At 33.1% G+C, this 20,433-nt stretch overlaps 1 protein-coding gene and 1 pseudogene across 1 annotated transcript; one reads left to right on the plus strand and one right to left on the minus strand.

The window, feature by feature from the left end:
• Positions 1–6,450: 6,450 nt before the first annotated feature.
• LOC139527893 (metalloproteinase inhibitor 2-like) lies at positions 6,451–12,546 on the plus strand (annotated as a pseudogene).
• Positions 12,547–14,024: 1,478 nt separating this feature from the next.
• Positions 14,025–16,350, minus strand: LOC139527896 (zinc finger MYM-type protein 2-like). The gene is made up of 2 exons (XM_071323571.1): positions 15,545–16,350; positions 14,025–14,525 (listed from the first exon to the last, which is right to left on the minus strand). The coding sequence occupies exons 1-2, from the start codon at positions 16,138–16,140 to the stop codon at positions 14,072–14,074; spliced, it is 1,050 nt and encodes a 349-aa protein (XP_071179672.1). The 5' UTR covers positions 16,141–16,350; the 3' UTR covers positions 14,025–14,071.
• Positions 16,351–20,433: the final 4,083 nt, after the last annotated feature.

Raw genomic sequence — 20,433 nt, forward strand, 5'->3', positions numbered from 1 at the left:
CTACTTGGCTGATGATACACCCAGGGACAAAATATCCACCATCTACATAATGGTTGTAAGAACATGTAGAACTTATTAAATATACCGGGATAGTTCTAGTAATTAAAAGTAACGCAACGTAATGAAATTCAATCAAATGAATTGAAAAGTTTACAAAATTCAAAGCTAAAGAGCATTGAATAACATAATTCCAAAATGATGTGCTACATAACTCAGGCTGTCAGTTTTCTTTTTCAAGTGACATGTCGTGAATTTAAAATCTTTATTTAAAGTATGGGTTAAGCTGGGGTCACACATTCACGATTTTTACTGCCGTCCTTGACAGGACCATTCCCGATTAAAATTTATCAAAAGTCTGATCAAGATCCTATGAATCGTGGATGTAAATTCAAACTTTAAAATTTAAAATCACGACAACAATCAGATATTGTTCCGGAAACGTCGATATTCAACCGTTTCCAAGCGAATTTATCCCGATAATCCCGTTCTAAATCCGCTTCTAATCCGATTTGTATCTTTCGCCAGGTAAAATTCGACCGAGTCTGTCACGACTGCGTCCCGATTCTACCGAATGTAATCCGACAGAGATCAGATAGTGACAAGATAGTGAACCGACGCTGACGGAAGTTATCCGTTCGAACAAATTTCTCCAGATCATTCCCGTTCCACAGGACACCGTCCCGAATACACAGAACATTGTTAGGAATTCGATCCAATACAGCAGAGTCTGTTACGATTGTAATACGAGTAGACAAAATCGGCTGAGTTTCCCCGAATGTTACGGGACGCACCTAAGTGTCGGGGTGCTTTGACGAACTATTCGGACCCTTCCCGACCAGTAGGAATCTGTTACGAACTAAAACGACTGCGTTCAGACAATAATAGGACATTCCAGATAATTTAGGATACTAATCCGACTTTTTTACTTTTCGTGTCGTATCGCTGTCTGATCTCAAACGGGAGTAATAATCGGCAATGTGTGAACCCCGCATTAAGCCAATCGTTGAAATATTTAATTGGGTACACTGTTGTCATCTGATTTCTACCTTTGCTCTGTTTGTGGAATCTGTTTATTTGACATTACTGGCTGGATTTGTTTACATGATATAACACTTGCATTGATGCAAATGAAGGAGCATCGTTCTTGCAACAACGTTATAGTGTGTTTTAGTTTGTAACCCGTATTTGTTTTCTCTCAATCGATTATGACTTTTTGAACAGCGATACACTACTGTTGCCTTTAATTAAATCATTACACGCAAAAAAAATTCTACAATAATACTGAGTTCAAATAAGGTAGATTACTCAATTGTGGAGTTTTGCTAAAAGAGGGACGAGAGATACCAGAGGGACAATCAAACTCATAAATCGAAAATAAACTGACAACGCCATTGCTAAAAATGAAAAAGACAAACAGACAAACAATATTACACATGACACAACATAGAAAACAAAAGAATAAGCAACACGAACCCCGCCAAAAACTAGGGGTGATCTCAGGTGCTCCGGAAGGGTAAGCAGATCATGCTTCACATATGGCATTCGTCGTGTTGCTTATGTGATAAAAATTCCGGTTATTAATCTGATTCGATAGGTCACATTCATGAAAGGGATTGGGATTGTAGTTACGACGTAAGGGACATATCCGATAACATTTGTGAAACGGTTATTCCATAACGGTCAACCAGCTCGTAATGGCGTCCGTAAAATTTACACCATTTGGAACTCTTGGTTTAATGACTTCCTTGTTAGCAGCAACCCTCAATCAAGAATGTCTTCGTGAATGGAACGTGACCAGCATTACAGGAGCGTTATAAATCATGTTATTCTCAACATTCACATGTACAATGTATATCAACAGAATATAGTGTTTGTCTCGTTACTTGTGACTATTTTGTCATGTTATATCAATAGTGTAGATACGACTTCACTAGATATAATATTCAAGGTAAAATTCCAACATGTGCAGTTTTTGAAAAAAAAAAGCGAGATATATTTGAGTGACAATCAAAATTCCTGATTCGAAAAGGAAATCGCGACAAACTAAAGTCGACACAACATTAACCGGAAAACAAAAGAATAAGCTATAAATTCAAATATAATAAGTAAATGTGATTTCCGTTTGGTCCCATCTGACGATGTTTATGTTTTATACGATGTTTGATATGCCTATGTCTGACTTATCTGATGACAATCAACATAATGAGTGTATCACCCGTCAATTTAAAGTAGGGAATACCGTAACTGATAATCACTTTAACACTTATTTAATCAAAACAGATTACTAGACACAAAAAAGGTAATTTTGTTTGCACTAGAAGAAGTTATTTTTACAAACGGGGTATGACATACTTGAAGTCACGGTAAGTTGTTTTATCAATTCAGATACGATCCAAGTAATCTTATTTGTCCTTTCAAACTCTCTGAAAGGCTATATAAGATCTCGTCAAAGTTGAAATGTTTGTAATTTTTCAGCAGTCATACGTGTTTTGACTCAATAGGTCACCAGTAGCTCCTGTATAAAGAAGCGAAACAGGTCAAATAATTATACAAATTAAAAGATCAGAATATGATTTATTCATTAGTATTGACATTGATTCCGTAATAAATATATTGAAACATATAGACATATTAATAGCTATCCATAACACAAACAGATTGGTTGGTTCAGTCCTAACCTGTACAAAAGTTAACTTGGATTAGACTTGTTGACTGCTTTACAAATTATCTTAAGAAATTATCAGCAGAAACGCAAGTTAACTTCGTCTTTGGTAGACTAGAACTTAGTGGTTGTTTTTATTAGGACTGCTGAAGACCTATTGAAAAGTATGCTCCAGACCGAACTTATGGACAATATTGACTATATTAAACTGCGTAGTTTATGTTTATTCCTGAGGGCTTACATCATAAGGCAGGGACACTTTAATCATTTATTTGATTGTTTTAAGTTTTCAATTGGGACTTACCAAATTATAGATATTGCCGTATTAACCATTTTGATTTCTATATGTATGTATATAAACTATTTAAAGCTAGGATGAACATGTAACGCATCTTTTACAATTTATTTATATTGTAGTCCTGTGGTGTAAAGTTGTCATTTTAATGTTATACTTCACATGGCTATATAAGAGGGAGGTTTGGCATGCCACAAAACCAGGTTCTACCCACCATTTTGTCCTTTAAAAATGTCCTGTACCAAGTCAGGAATATGGCCATTGTTATATTATAGTTCGTTTTCTGTGTGTGTTACATTTTAACGTTGCGTCTTTTGTTTTCTCTTATTTTTTAGTGTAAATTCACATTGCGATAAGACGTGTCACGGTACTTGTTTATCCCAAATTCATGTATTTGGTTTTGATGTTATATTTATTATTCTCGTGGGATTTTGTCTGATGCTTGGTCCGTTTCTGTGTGTGTTACATTGTAGTGTTGTGTCGTTGTTCTCCTCTTATATTTAATGCGTGTCCCTCAGTTTTAGTTTGTTATCCCGATTTTGTTTTTTGTCCATGGATTCATGAGTTTGAATAGCGATACACTATTGTTGCCTTTATTTACAGATATGGAAAAACAAAAATATTCTTAAATATTTCAATATTGACTAGATTAGATATTGACTGTACATTGTACCGAGTGGTCTATATATTAGACGTTCAAATGTCTTAATAAATAGCACTTCACATACCATGCATATGGGGTTCATGATTGAGGCAAAAGTATTACTAGTATCACTCGATGTCATCCATATTTTCACCGGATCTGCATCTGTATTAGTTGATCCCGAAAGAAAAGAAAAATGTATAAAGTGTAACAACACCTTTCACAAACACACACAAGATACACATACGCAAAAACACAAAACCTACATAACACATTTTATCTTTTCTTAATAAGATTATAAACATGAGAAAAAAGACATATCAACTCTCCATAATGATAGAATTAACCAAAGTAATCTTACATTGATCACAGCGACGGGCTCACAAACAATTTGTATTCATAACCTAGATCAATCTAGTACGTTAACTAACATTCAAACAATATTCCGCTTACGATGAATGTTACTTTAATCAAATATAAGGATTTTGTAAGCTAAATCTTCTAATTCTATTTGATATTATGATTTTTCACGACAAATGATAAACATGCTACTATAAAACGGATATTGAGAAAATGTTTATACATCTATTATTAGACGAACTAAGATTAATATCATGCGGCTAATATATCATACACTATAACAAGATTGCATCATATACTATATTCGTTTTATGGGATATTTTACAAAATTCAGTTGCGTCTGGCATACTTACAGTTTGTTAGAATAACAACCAACTAAATTGTTCGACATATATGCTGTCAATCAAAAAGTGTTACATTGTATGACAGAAAATGAAGTAGTATATGGTCAATCCATAGCTTCTCTATGAGTAATCTCAGGTACTTTATATAGCCTTTGTTTATCACCACCGATTTATGAATTCAGAACAGTGGTATCATATCGTTGCCTTTATTAACAACCAGTCATAGTTCACGGTTGTAATTCGTGCATTTGATCATGAGCATACAAATCCTGCAATTTTTCTTAAAAACAATGGCGGCATTGTGGTTACGACAATTGGAACATATACTCATCTGTAATATTTCATTACATGTATGTAAAAAACAAATAAAACATAACGATCAACCAAATGTCGATTGTATCCATACAATTTTGCTATTCAAAACTTCAACTTAACAAGTTTTGACATTCTGTGTTTTAACGCTATTTTGTTTCGTAGCGGCCATTTTTCATTGGTGGGTGAAACCAGGGTGCCCAAAGGAAAACTGACACTCCTAGTCAATTAAGATTGAAGTCGAGTGCAACCGTACGTGCAGCGTTCTAATTCACAACCGTAGTGTTGATTGGCTATTGGTTAAATAAGTTAATACTTTGACCTTGAATCTAGTAAATATAACTTTGTAAGAAAAGGATGGCGAGGTGGGACTCTCGTAAAACTCATTCCCAAGTAATACTTTTTCAAAATATTAGCATTCATTTGCAAGTTCAAAACATCATACTAATTTATTCAATATATAGGTTAAATCGTCATTAAAGTCTCATTTTCCCCTTTATCTTTAAGTTTTCTTGGCAATCTAATCATTATCTTTGACCCCAAAAAGACATCAACAACATTTTTCGTATACCTATGAAGACATATAAAATATGTTTTAGTCTAGATTACTAGTTCAACAATAATCATAAAATATTTCGTCATTTTTGGGGGGGAGGGGAGGGGGGCATTGATTCACTTTAATATTGGTGTGAAACTAATATAAAACTCTCCACAAGAGACGAAAATGACACAGAAAAAAACAACTATAGATTACCTTACAGCCATTAACAATGAGAAAGCCTTTATCGCATAATCAGCTATATATTAAAGGTCCCGATATGACAAATTAAACAATTCAAACGAGAAATTTATTGCATAATTGACGTACAAAGTAATGAACAAAACACATATGTAACACAGTGTAGCAGGAACAATTCTGCTGAAAATTTGAAGATGCAGATCACAGCTTCTTATTGTTCGTGAGCTAATTTAAATAGAGACGTTGAATGCCAAACGAAAAAGCGGTATCTAAATATAAAAGTAATGAAAAACAAAAAAAAACATTGCAATCAACATATTATTTAATCAACAAGTACATCTTTTATCATGTAGACCAAAAGTCGAGAAATAGAGTTTTAAAAAATTACTTCAAAATTTACCCTTATTAAGTGACATATAAGCTAAAGTTAATATTTATTTCATCTACAAGAACTTAGTTTGTCATTGACATGTATTAAATTGGCATGTGTCTAAATGTATATATATTTTTTTTAAAACAAGAAAAACGAAAAAGTTTGATTTGAATGAAAAATCAAGAATCACATTATCAGTATAAAATTATGATGGCAAATTTCATTGTCAAAAAATATCCTACAGAAAATAACAAATGCACAGCTCTGTATGGAAAAAAAAGTAATTATGTCAAAGCCAAAGTGCATATACCTTTATGTGATAAACAATCCTATAATTAATATTGCTCCTGCATGATCACAGCTTATACCATTGAATTTGATATTTTATTATTCTATATGTTACATTGCAATATGATTAAGTGGTATAGGGTTCGAGAAGGGTTGTTTCCGCAAAACATGTCTGTCATTAATGCATGCTTGCTCGTTCTGTATGGCCAAATGTTTCATAAGTATTGCATCGTGCAAGTGAAGCATAAACGTGCAGGGCCTATTTGTAAATAGATCACATTGATATGACATGTTATCCTTTACAAGTAACCCCATCTACTACCCCCTGATACCCATTGGCAAAGGTATTTGCAATTTACATATTAAAAGACGTAAGGATTCGGTTTTCCATATGCTATATTTTGAATCAGTTCGAAAAAATACAAGCAGTTAGAATGGTTACGAATATATTGCCAATTATTATTGTTCTAGTATGGATGACAAATAGTGCACAGTTGTTCGTGTCGTGGTTATCGTCACCCGCAAAATGAATTCTGCTCTGCTGATTATGGTAAGTTTTAGAATTAACTATACATTAAGGGTTATGACTTAATTGTTTCCAAAACAATCCGAATTTGGAGTTTTTCTTTGGTCTTTTAGTTAACGCAGTATGAATGTTCTCAAAACCTTTGCAATTAGTGATTGCGACAAAAAAGAAATGTCAATTAAATTTCTATTTTCAATAGTTTGATTCAAAATCCAATTGTCCTCTTACATGTTAGTATGTTTAAAGTTTCATAGAAAGGCGTAAAAGAATAACGAATCTTGGTGTATGCGTGTAATCGACGATGTAAATTTTAACGACCTTGACTGGCAATTCAGCCCTTACACGGTCGAAATCCGTTTAATCGAAAAGATAGAGGAGACACCTAACATTTTAATTAAAAAAATACTATATCGTTTTTTTCTTATTTGCAACGCTGAGCCGAGACTATAAACAGATATATACTCGAAACGTTGCCATTGTTTGTTGTCTGTCAGTGAATAAGAAATGCTGTTGTCAGACTTAAAGGTGCTCAATTATTCACGTCTTCCCGACTATCATGTCTATTGCAACCAGCGATTCAGTATAACTTTTGATCGTTAAGGTTTTGATCTAATTTGGACCACTTTATCCGAGAAGAGTACCAAAAAAACACCGTCATGTGTCCATGGTTTCTAACGAAATCGACAAAAACAGTTCGAAACTATTCTGTGAAAAACCGCTTACGCGCCAGATGTCTTTACTTTTGATGAAGTACTGAGATGTCGTTTGTCATCTCAATGTCACAGTAAGGCTTCAACATAGAACAAACATTAACCCAGCTAAATGCTTAAGACGGCACCTAGAACCTGCTATACTTTACAAAATATGTTGAATACACTTTGTAAATATGTTTGGTTTAGCGATGAATCAAAATACATTTTTTAGTGACGAAATTTTTGTACAAATGTTACAATGAACTGCGTCCTTATGGTCATTGCGGTCTGAAATTTTAGCTCAGGAAGTATGATGATGCATCACCCAAGACCTTAAACACCGCTTGATTTATAAATGACCATGTTTTGCCCGTAATTGACTTCTATAGTGACTCTTTCCACTCCCGGTCACACTCAGTTTGTGTTACTGTTAAATTACTTTCCAGCCAACGATAACGGAACAGTGTCCTCCTGCGGCCTAATTCAACATATCTAAAATCCGAATAGTTATCAAAGGTACCAGGATTATAATTTAATACGTCAGACGCGCGTTTCGTCTACATAAGACTCATCAGAGACGCTCAGATCAAAATAGTTATAAAGCCAAACAAGTAAAAAGTTTCAAAGCATTGAGGACCAAAAATTCCAAAAGGTTGTGCCAAATACATCTAAGGTAATCTATTCCTGGGATAAGAAAATCCTTAGTTTTTCAAAAAAATCAAACTTTTGTAGCAGTAAATTTATTAAAATTACCATATAATTGATATTCATGTCAACACTGAAGTGCTGACTACTGGGCTGGTGATACCCTCGGGGCGCAACGTCCAATGGCATCGACACAGTGGTGTTAATAGTTATCAAAGGCACCAGGATTATATGCTGATACGCAAGGCTGTAAAGAAGCAAAAAAGCAGATACATCGACTGAGTGGTTGTTAAGAAGAAACAAAAGGTTCCAAATAGTTATTCAAACTAAGTCGACAACATTATTGACAATGTCATGGCAAAGAAATGATGAAAAGACAACCTAGATTACTCCGAACAAAACATTGAAAACTAAAGACAAACAGACAAAACAATAGTACACACTGCACAACGTAGAAAACTAAAGACTTAGCAAAACGAACCCCCCAAAAAACTAAAGGTGATCAAAGGTGCTCCGGAAAGGTAAGCAGACCCTGCTCTACATGTTGCACCCGTAATGTGCTCCGTAATGGTGAGATTACTGAAAAAGTGTAGTACTGAACATGCTGAAGGCAAATCCTGTTATAGTTCATCCGAGATTTAAAAATTCATTGTTGAATACTGAATGGTTACCTTTATTTGTTAATGTATTTGGTCTCTGGTTGCGTTTTTATTTATATCATTATGTTGATATGATGTATTGCTTTACAAATGTATAGTTTTACAAAAGCACTATAGTGTCAACATATCGTTTGCCTTTTCAGTATTATATGGCAAAGTTACCAAGGAAACGTTAATACCAGGTCCACCTGATGATGTAAACAATAATTTAGCCACTTGGGAATATACATTTAAAATTATTTTCAAAATGAAGGTAAGAAGCAGTATCTAAATCGATCAAAACATGCACACTCATTGCATTTCGAAATAGAAGTAAAACTGTTCGCTCTGTATTCTCGAAAACGTTTTTAGATATGGCATTTGCATACACCAAGAGCTACTTCTGTATATTGATTATTGTGTTTTGTGGGATAAAAATTGGAGACGTTAAAAGACAATTAACGTAGCTTCGCGTTCTTCATAAACTAATGAACTACTATTCAACTGTATTCTAGTTTTTAAATTGCTTAGTGAGAACTGCGACTTAAAACTAAAGATCAACAAAGTGACAATATTATGGTAAAGAAAAAACAGATACCAATAGAGAAATAAAAAGATACAAAACACAACACAGAAAACTAAAGACTGAGCAACAAGAACATAATCCAAAACAAAAATACATTAGGATTTGAACCATATTACTATATCACCTTTTTATACACCAACAACATGACTATTCGGTCACAGTTTTAGCAACGACAGTACCCCTACCGGATGAAAAAATTGTGTAAGGAATTAATTTTTTTCTCAATACTAACACTTTAAGGTGCTGATAGGTTGACTCTCGGGCTCTCATATTCGCGAAATCGTCTTGACTTAAAAATAAAAATGAATACGCTATTTAAGACACACACACTTAAATTACAAATAATATGAGACGATTTGCATAATAAATTATATAACATATTTAATGTTATAATTTCTTTTTAAAGAACTGATTCCCCATTTCTATAAGCACTTTTAAAGATAATGTATTTCAATAACACGAATAAGATTACTTTGTTGGATACGAGCAAGGCAAGCTATAGTTTGCCTCTTTTCATTACGTGAATCGTGAAACATCATTTGATTTAGAACTGAATACAAGAGGGACGAAAGATACCAAAGGGACAGTCAAACTCATAAATCTAAAACAAACTGACAACGCCATGGCTAAAAATAAAAAAGACAAACAGAAAAACAATAGTACACACGACACAACATAGAAAACTAAAGAATAAAAATATTGGATAATTAATAAATTACAAAAATATTTAATAAAAAGTAAAATCACAAAAATACTGAACTCAGAGGAAAATAAATTCGGAAAGTCCATAATCACATGGCAAAATCAAATAACAAAACGCATCAAAAACGAATGGACAAGAACTGTCATATTCCTGACTTGGTACAGGCATTTTCAAAAATTTTAAGAAAATTATTCGCACTATTTGTAGAAATAAAAATAAATATGGCGTATCAATACTCAATTTTACAATACCAGCTTATTAATAAATATATTTGCAACATCTAGGTTTACATAATGTGTAATACAATATAGTTTTAGATACAAGGACATTTGAACATAATAAGCATGCCGATTGCAATGCATATTCATAAACAGATCATGCCTGCTAATGTATTGTCAGATACCATAAGGTAGTGTGGTCTTCGATGAGGTGAATCGTATGAGTATGGTTCCTGTCGATTTGAAGTAAAGTACTGAACGTAATTTTTTTAAAAGCTATGAATATATAATAATAGCATATACTGTTTTTACGTATAATTAAGCGATAAACATTATTAAATCAATTGACTAAAAGGGAGTTTAAATAGAATTTTAGAAATAATATTTTTTTCTCAAATTGGTCATAATATCGTATATAACCATGATTACATTGTAAATTCATTAGAAATAAAACGAAAGACAACTCATCAAAGATTCAAGGTTTTTAATATTTTACGTCAATAGTTTTTTTTCGCCTAAAGAAAATCAACAGTGACTCTCGAATCGTACAAGTTGAAAACTTCACTAATTTCAAAGTTGTAGAGCATAGAGTACCAACACATGTCCAACGATTTACCAAATACCCCAATGTGAACAGGTTGTAAGGTTCAATTTGAACATTGTGAAAAGCATGCATGAAGCAGTTGAAAAACTTACTTGTAAATTTACGCTCTATAAATGTAAGGCATTTTCACTTTAAAAATACTCTATCCTTTCATATACAAAATATTCAAATACAGGGAGTGACACAAGGAGTTGGTCAAGATGTTGTTATAGAGACAAGAGGAAATGGTGCTCTCTGTGGAGTACGCTTTGATGTCGGCCAATCTTATATTTTAATGGGTCAACCTACTTTATTTAACTTAATTGTAAACTGACCATTTTACGAGATTTATTAGTTAATATCTCTTTAGTAGCGTTTGCCTTTAGAAATGATCTAAAGTTGACAATTACTGATATTGAACACAAATGGAAAGTTTAATCAATCTTTAGTTAAGGAGTTAGACCTAGGTTAAGGGAATAAACTCTTAAAATCGTCATTACGTTTTTTGTCAACCATTTTTATAAATATATTTCAAGCTTTTAGGATACATAGTTTATTTCCAATCCGTTTCAGGTAAATACTTGAAATTCATTGATGTAACTTGGCTTTTACAAACGCATATCTGATTTGAATAGGTATCTCCCTGAACCAAGGTCTAACCCCTTAAATTTACTTTTAACTCCTTTGGTGTAATAACAAAATACCAACTTTACAATATTTAAAAAAAATATTGAATAGATAACTATATCAAGGAGAGATTGTAAAGGAATTCCTTAAAGGGTATGCCGTTCCTTTTGATAACAAAATGAATATTTAATACATAAAAAAAATCAGCAAAATGTTTTAATTTTTTTCTTTTAAAAGGAGGAAAAAAACCTGATGGAACGAAAACAATATATCTGTGTAGTTTTAGGAGTACACTCGGTACTCTATCTCCATTTCAAACGTTTTATCTGTTTACAAGACGTTCTGATTCGTACAATTTCAACTGTAGAAGAAGATGCGTAAGTAACGTAATGTTAATTGATTTTACACATGTTTGTCTTTGTTATTTGTTTATTGATCGTCTAATATTCTGATTCTTATAAAAAAAAAAGATGCGTCACGATTGCCAAAGAGACAATATATAATAGATTAAACAACACAGAAGTTAACAACTATATGTCACCATACACCCTTCAACAATGACCAAAGTCAATACCGCATTGTCAGCTATAAAAGTCACCGAAATGAAAAATGTAAAACAGTTCAAACAAAAAACGGCCAAATAAAAAAAAACCGAAAATCATATACATCATAATACATAACTCAACAACAAACGGCAATTTTTTTTATTAGCAATGGATTAGTGTCCAACGGATTATTTTGTCATCGTCAGAGTGATTTCCATTACGACAAACATACATTTAACAATAGATTCAATCAAACACAAAGACATATAAAGGTTAGATAAACGGATTAACAAATTGTCACTTTAGCACTTAAAATATATTGTCTCAATTTAATTTATTTCTAATCGCAAATAGTCCAAATCTTCCTGGTTATATATGTGTTTGAGTTTCAAGAACACTGCTTAAAACCAAACCACCTTTTCAAGAGTCTTCGAGTCTATTTAAAACATTTTTACAACTGGTTTGTAGTGATATCAGAAAGAACAACAGTAAACCATATACTTTTAATTTTCAGAAAATTGGTCCAAAATCAATAGGCTGTAAATATCAATCGGAAAATCCAAATGATAAGACTACTAGATGTCTTGCTCAGAACGCACTTTGCAAAAGAGAAAGAAGACGATGTCGCTGGGTTAATAATGAAACATGTTAGCTAGCTATTTTCATTAACACGCTGGACCTCAATGGGGTATTGACTACGAATGGAAATTATTGAGCAGACTTTTTGATTGCAATGTAAACTGTTTTCATTAAAAGTTGTTACCTGTTTCAAACTATGTCATGTATGTAGTTGTGATCCGTTTTGGAATTATAAGTTAAGACATTAAACTTGAATATTTATTTCTATAATTATATGGCAATCAATTGTATTATAAAAATAATCAACGTGTGGTTGTCCATGTTGTCGGTGATCTTAAAAGATAATGTCATGAGTGTAAGGGTCATCACCTTTGTCAACTCACTGGACGAATCAAAATATTTTCACAGGTGTATAATGGAATAGACAATTTAGTGAAATGTGGGAGGCACTCGAAGGGGATTTTGTTTAACATAAAATGCAATTATTTTAATCATAAGAGAAACATATGCTGACATAGTTACTCGTGGATTATCAGATTCATCCAATGTTCATAGTCAAATTTTACGTTTTAAAGTACTCGCCGTAGATCGGACTTTGAAATTCATAATTTAACAATCTCGATAAATCCGATAATCCACTGGTATCAAAGTACGAATATGTATATAACAAAGACCACTACTGATTTTTGTAGTCATCTTATTTAAGTTATTGATACATTAAGTTTTAGTCTCTAGTTTAAACGAAAGAGTTCTGTCAAAATCCAGTAGACCTCTACATGTTAGCATGTTTAAAATTTCATAGAAAGGCGTAAAAGAATAATGAATATTGGTGTATGCGTGTAATCGACGATGGAAATTTTTCTTATACACAATACGAAAATTTCTACATTTTAAAATTTAAACAATCGAATTGATTTTATCTACATGCATTGGTAAAACCGTATTATGTTGAAAATTCGAAGAAATATATTATCAAACTAAAGCCTTCTTTATCATAACTAACCAAGGATGTATGCACGTTTTATTTTTTTGGCTGATATTGAACGATTTTATTTCCTGATGTCTCTTCGTTGTAAGAGGATTACGTCTTTCAAAATGCACTGTGCTATGTGTCTTTGTTGTTATTATGGGGATGTATACATATTGTTTCAGTCTGTGATTTTTCACACACTTTTCCGTTTGAATCGTTCTGACAAGTTAGGTCCTTTTCATCTTAATTTTATAGTTTCATCTTTTGTGGTACAGTCACCCCGCTGTCAAATATTATTTGGAAGGTTTGAATCTAGCAAATTAGTTCACCTCCTCCACATTCTCTATAGCAACAAATGTATTTACTGTTCTAAGCAAATAGCCTGTAAGTAAAGGGTTATCTTGTACGTTTGTTTAAAACATTGTTGTGACGTAATTCTATTGTTCTACGTGTTCTTTATTTCAGTGATTGGACTATCATTTACCTGTAAGAAACCAATATGTTACCTTAAACTGTCCAATATTTTTAAGAATAGATCTCTCTTTTCTTAAAAATATTGGACAGTTTAAGGTAACATAATAGTTTCTTACAAGTAAATGATTGTCCACTCACTAAACATTAAACATCTGTCTCCTGTAAATTTACATCGAAAGAAAACATGACGGCAATTTGACAAACACATTTTTATTTTTATTTTTGTTATTAAGGTAACTTTCCCAATCAGTTATTTTGTGGACAGTTTTTTAGAACTTCAAATTTATTTTAACACTTCCAGCGTCAATGCTTATTTCACGGCCATTCTCATTTTTCGGGTCGTCTCCCTTGACGTCGACTTTGTCGACAATGCTCTTTGTAAGTGTGGAGTCTTGCGTCTTGTGAACTTTTGCGTTAACAACGCTGTCGACCATTATAAGCTGATCTTCACATGTCCTTTTATACCCACGCACTGCCGATGAACGATGACCAGTTTTTTCTGAAATTAGCTGCTCATCTACACCTCCCGCGTATAGCCTTGTCGCTGCCGTCGCACGTAGAGAATGATTTGTGAAGTTACCAGAAAATTGAGCACCTTTACACAAATCCGACACCGTTTTTTGCAGCTGGTGGACCCCGATTGGACAATCGTCGTACCATTCATCACTTGTTGGATATTTCTTTGATCTCAAGTAAAACGCCTGACATTTTCCCTCATTTGGTCTGAAATGAAATGCAAATATCAAAATTAAACTCTACATAGCACCTCATTTTGAAAAAAGTGTAAAGTTAAATAATGAAACGACCAATCAACCTAAAGAGAGGAGTTGGGGGAGGGATATCTTTTTTTTTAATTTAAGGCATGCTCCAAAAATCTGTGTAAAACGTCATCCGGGTATTGATGCTCCGCAATCTAACCATTTGACAATTGTTGAACAATCAAAGTGAAAAAAAGATGAATTGTGTCGTCAAATATTATTTTCAGCGCAAGAATAGTTTACATGTATTGCACAAAACTGTTAACAAATGTTTATTGCATCAAATCTATTTCAAAATTTGTATTGTCACAATGATATGCGTTTAAAAAAAAAGAAAGAAAAAAAATGTTTTTTTTTCTCATTGTTAAAGGCTGAACGGTTGTTCATAATTGCGAGTATCAACTTCATTTAAACTTTGTTGGATAATCGTCTCATTGTCAATCGTATCACATCTACACATTTTATATTATTTTGATACTGTTTACATGTAAACTAAAATGGGGACAAATCATTAACAAAGAAAAGCGAAAGTATGAGCTTAAGGATGTACTCGGATGAAAAAATCTAAAATATAGAATCGATACTACAAGTCAGAAGAGCACTGTTCCAGCAAAGAAATGAGTTACAAGTATTGATAGGTTAAAGATAGTAAAACTGAAGTTTGAAAAAAACGGCGGTAAAAGGCTGTCTTGGACTTCTTTTTTTTTGCATTGGATTTTTTTAATGTTTCTAATCGAAAGAAAAGAAATATTCAGTCTGCTTAAATGTTTGGTAAGAACCTTTTATGAGCTATTGGAGTCTTATATAAAAGAAGAATTAATTTTATAAAGCAAAATATTTTACCCTGTATTATAGGGAGAAAAAAAGAGTCCAATCAATTGACAAAATTTCTAAACCTTATCATCTAAGTACATCCTTAATGGTTGCCGAGATAGTTAATAATTTATACCAATATTATTCTTATATAAAGTAATCAATATTTACCTCAGTGACATGTACTTTTGGTACATATTTATAATGCATCTTTCAGGACAGTCAGTATTCTGGTATGCCCTCACTACTTTTGATTGGATTTTTCGATGCTCTAAGCCCCCGCAATTCGTTTTTGAAACATCCTCTGTATATTCTAAATACTTTCTTCCATCAGTAGGAGATATTTTCAAAGATATTTGTGAATTAGTACCAACACGTAGATTTCTGTGTTCTTGTCCGGCACGCAAGGCAAAGTTTAACCCGATACAGTACAATAAGGTGTCACAGAGTTTTTTTGGCGTATCAGTTCCTAAAATATTGTTACTCCACATGTATGTTTCCTGGTCAGCGCTTATCACATCCGCCTTCTTTGTTTTAAGACCAATTCCGTTTCTACTTAGTTCTTTCATTTTAGAATCTAGAACACTGCGCAAGGCACTAAAATCTCTGTCATCTAAAATACGTATGGACCGGTCATTTTGTCTTAAAAAACGCTGGATGCAAATTATTAGTTCATACAGGGTATTTGGATAGTATTCAAGTCCTTTCTTATTGCGCAATTCAGTAATAAAATACCCAAGAACTGTGTTGAGTTGATCATTTGTCATGGTAACTAATCTACCTTCAATTTTAGAAATCTCATTATCAGTTTTCGCTATTTCATTTCTATGCTCTAGCCAATTTTCGAACAGTTTCACAGCCCACTCAGTTTTGTTTTTCGTGCTTTTGGGGATTTCTTTTTGCACAAGCTGTTTTATGTCGTCATCGGTCTTCGGATATACAAATCTTCCGCTTTTGTTGTTGTTAATCTCTTTCTGTTGACCATTATTTTCAGCTACAATAAAAAAAAATGAAAACAATTAACGCTTTATAGACAATGACACAATTCGATTGATTGATTGTTGGTTGCTTAACATCCAGTGGCAAATATGTCATGCATATTCAGGACGAGAACAAGTTCACAATAAATACAATTGGTAGGTTGATACGATAGAGGCCATCTGGGATGACGGTCGGAGAAATTTGGACTGCCACTGAAAAATGAGGGTATCTTGGATAGGGACAGAAATTCGAAGACCTTCAGTAAAATATTTTGGTTAAAATTAAGAGAAATTTGCTCATTTGATGTGCACCTCCTACTGTGTACAAAATGCAAATCGGACACTTGCTTAATCAATCAAGGACATCATTTTTTTTTTAATTCACAGATTTGGGCATTTGTTTTCAAGTTTGTTTTTATCTAAATATCGGATAGTATTGCCTGTATTGGAATATGACAAACTTAAAAATAAATAACCTTTGCAGCAGTTTAAAGAGATCAAAAAGTTTTTGATTCGCACGTTGTTCCAAGTGACTGTTTAAAAACGGATATATCTTAAAGTATAGTCATTTTATTTTGACAAATTTAATCATATTATGTTTGTAAAATCAAATTCTAAGCAGTTTGCAATTGTGTTATATAATTAAGTCAAAAATTAAAACCGTTTCTGCATTTTATTGATTAAAAAAGGGGGGTCTTAATGAATGCATTTTATTTAAAAACGCCATACTATGATCAATAAATGTTTCGTTGAAATGTAACAACAGTTTCAAACAGTCTTCACCTAAAAGGTCATATTGAGTGTATACAATGTATATTACGAAAACACAAGAAGGATACAATATCTTCTTTTTTTATATGTAAACAAAAATGTTTTGTTTTGTTTTTTTGTCATTTGCCAAGTGGGATCAAGGGACGAAATATTTCGGTAAACACTGAAAAGAGTAACACAAACATAATCGGATAAAAAGAGCCACACAAACCTTGTATAAAAATCGAAAAGTGAATGTGTGCGAGTTTTTTTTTATGTTTTGTTCGTTTGTTTGTTGTTGTATTTTTTTCTTTTTTGCCTTTTCTTTTGGGTCAGATCTTTTGCAACAACAACAATCGATTTTTCTATGACAAGTTTGAAATAAAAGAAAATTTATTTCAGTATATGTACACTATGGCATGTCTCTATTATTCAGTATTTCTGATGTAATATGTTTGCACAGTACAAAATTCGTACAGCAAAGACTTACAGAAGGACTCATAAATTTTTACTTGATTGGTATGATATAATACTAGTATGCAGAAACTTAGAAGATAAGAACATCTAAATAATTCAAATTGCTTGCATGCATATTATCTCTTTTACTTTTGCTTTTTATTATATTCTACATGTATATATGGTGTTGCATTGTAAATAAAATTGAACGCGGTGCATTTGATATAATTGAACCTTTTTCTTCAACTTGAACCCGGCCGTCTTTAAACGTATAATGTTATTCAAAGGCGGACCAAGGGGGACCTTGGGCCATCCTCTAATTAGTCGAGGAAAATTTCAATTAATATTTTTGGGGAATCACTGAAGCATGACTGGATCGACCTCTTCTTATGTCAGTCAGCGGAAACCCTTACAAAAATACATGAATCCGCCACTGCGTTTTAAAAGGAACTGAGGAATCAGTTAATAATAGGATTACATTTTGAGCATTGGTGTATCCAGGTGTGGGGGGTGGGGTCCGGAACCCCCTTTTTATTGGCCGATCAATACATTTGAATGGTGAAAAGTTGTTGGAATACTCCCCTTTTTTTACTCTGGTGTGGGACCCCATTTTTTTAAATTACTGGATTCCGCCCATGTTAAGATAAATTAAAAACTTGCCATTATTAGCTGCCATTACTAATTCTTCGTCGTTGTCCGCACTGGATATCTCAGAATAAAGATCCGATTTTAACACAAAGTTGGAAACAATATCATCCCTATCGTCAACGTCGCTTTCTTCTTGTTGGAAAGTATTCTGCGTTATAAAAATACTTTCATCGTCGTCTATATCCATTTCCAAACATTAAATGCATTGAAAGTACTAACGGGGAGTTTATATGTAGGCCTAGAGCACGTAAAATTCGTGATACGCATGCACTGTTTTTGCATGTACCTTTACATGTAGTTTACCTTCAACTGTACATTCTTTTTTTCTCTCTATTGTTTGAGTTTGAGCTAGTGTTTAAAGGGGCCAAGATATAGGATAGTACTAATAAAGTTTTTGCAAAACTATTTAAACACTTGATGTGAAAAAATTTGCAAAAACACTATTTTTGTATGCTTTTTTATGGTCCATAACAAGTAAAACAATGTTTTAAGTAAGATATAAGCCTCTAACAGTCCATTCTGTAAAATATTGGACAGGTCTTCGGTCCAATATTTTACAGAATGGACTGTTATCGGCTTATATCCCTTACTTCAGGGTCAATTGTTGCCTTGTATAACTTGTTATTCGATATTCAGCGGAGACTCAGTGTAAAAGACAGTACTTTGACCTATAATGGTTTATTTTAACGAATTGTGACTTGGATGGAGAGTTATTTCATTGGCACTCATACCACATCTTCCTCTTTATATTTCTAACTGTTTATCATATTATTAAGGTCTTTCCTTTTACAAAAGGGAAAGACCTTACGGTATTTCTTCTGTTTATTATTATTATTCTTCCGCCAAACTTTGACAAATTTATCCTTGTTAACCGTAAGTCGTGTCGCTTTCATGTTCACAATTTGTATCGGTCTCATGAATACATATCCTGAACTCACCCTGTTAGTCGAAATATTTTGTCGGTTCGGAGTAATCCCTCCGAAACCCAAAAACCTTGTTATCGTTCTAACACCGTCACCATAATAGGTAGAAATAAAACGAAGGGTGAAATATGTGCAGGACCAGACCCTGGTTCTTCGTTACATTTAGATCGAAAAGATTCAACGACTCATTGGTAGGGTTATGCCCCTATCAAAATTAACCGGTGTCGGTTGGCCACCAAAACTCAGAAACCGGAAGTCGTAGACACCTAGGATCTTCACCATTCATCATCAATTCATGTATCTTTGAAAAATACCTCAAGGTCAAATTTCTATGTTGACCTTGACCTTTGACCTAACACCTTGTTATGGGATAATCTCAGAAACCATTATACTTACAGAAGTTTTAAATAGTGGAAAATGTTTGGGTCATTACGGCGCAACTTTGTTACATTTTCACCAAAGAGATTTGATCTTTTTATAAGGGGCATAACCCAAGTTTTAAGTTTCCGAAAAGACAAAATCAGCTTTTACTATATAAGCAAAGGTCCTAGACCCATGGGGTCTTCAGCAATGACATTGGGGACTAATGACCTTGACAAAGGTCAAAAGGTCAAAGGTCAATGTCATGTCCCATATAGCGAATTATGTGTTTTTAACCTAATTTAAAGGATTTTCAGTGTGTTTTAAACATTTTCAGTGTTTTAAAGCTTTTTATGGTTGACCTTGACCTTTGACCTTACAACTTTTTAGTCGATATCTCAAAAACGATTGTACTTACAGAAATAGTAAATAGTGAAACACGTTGAGGTGAATTAGGCGCAACTTTTGACATTTGACCGAAGAGATTTGACTTTTACTATATGACCAAAGGTCCTAGACCCATGGGGTCTTCACCAATGACATTGGGAACTAATGACCTTGACAAAGGTCAAAAGGTCAAAGGTCAAGGTCATGTCCCATGTTAAGTTTTTTGTGTGTAAGAACTTTTCAATACATTCTACGTCTATTGAAACATGTATTTTACATTACAAAAGGAAAGACCTCTCAATTGTTCAAAAACAATTGACATTCTAATTTTGTTTTTCATTGCTTTGAACATTTATCAGACTATTAGTCCTATTATCATTTATTTAAGAAATAGTTTGTACAACCCATCATTTCTTTCAAATGTTCACGAGGACTGGATCGAATAGTATGCAATCGCTAGACTTTGTTATATTTGTGGAAGCGCATATGGTACACCCCTTGTAAAATTATTTTGTTGCTTATAAAGTCGGAATTATTAGTTATGTTGTGTGTTATA

This window comes from Mytilus edulis, chromosome 6 (genome assembly GCF_963676685.1).
Source record: "Mytilus edulis chromosome 6, xbMytEdul2.2, whole genome shotgun sequence".
Classification (NCBI taxonomy): Eukaryota; Metazoa; Mollusca; class Bivalvia; order Mytilida; family Mytilidae; genus Mytilus; species Mytilus edulis.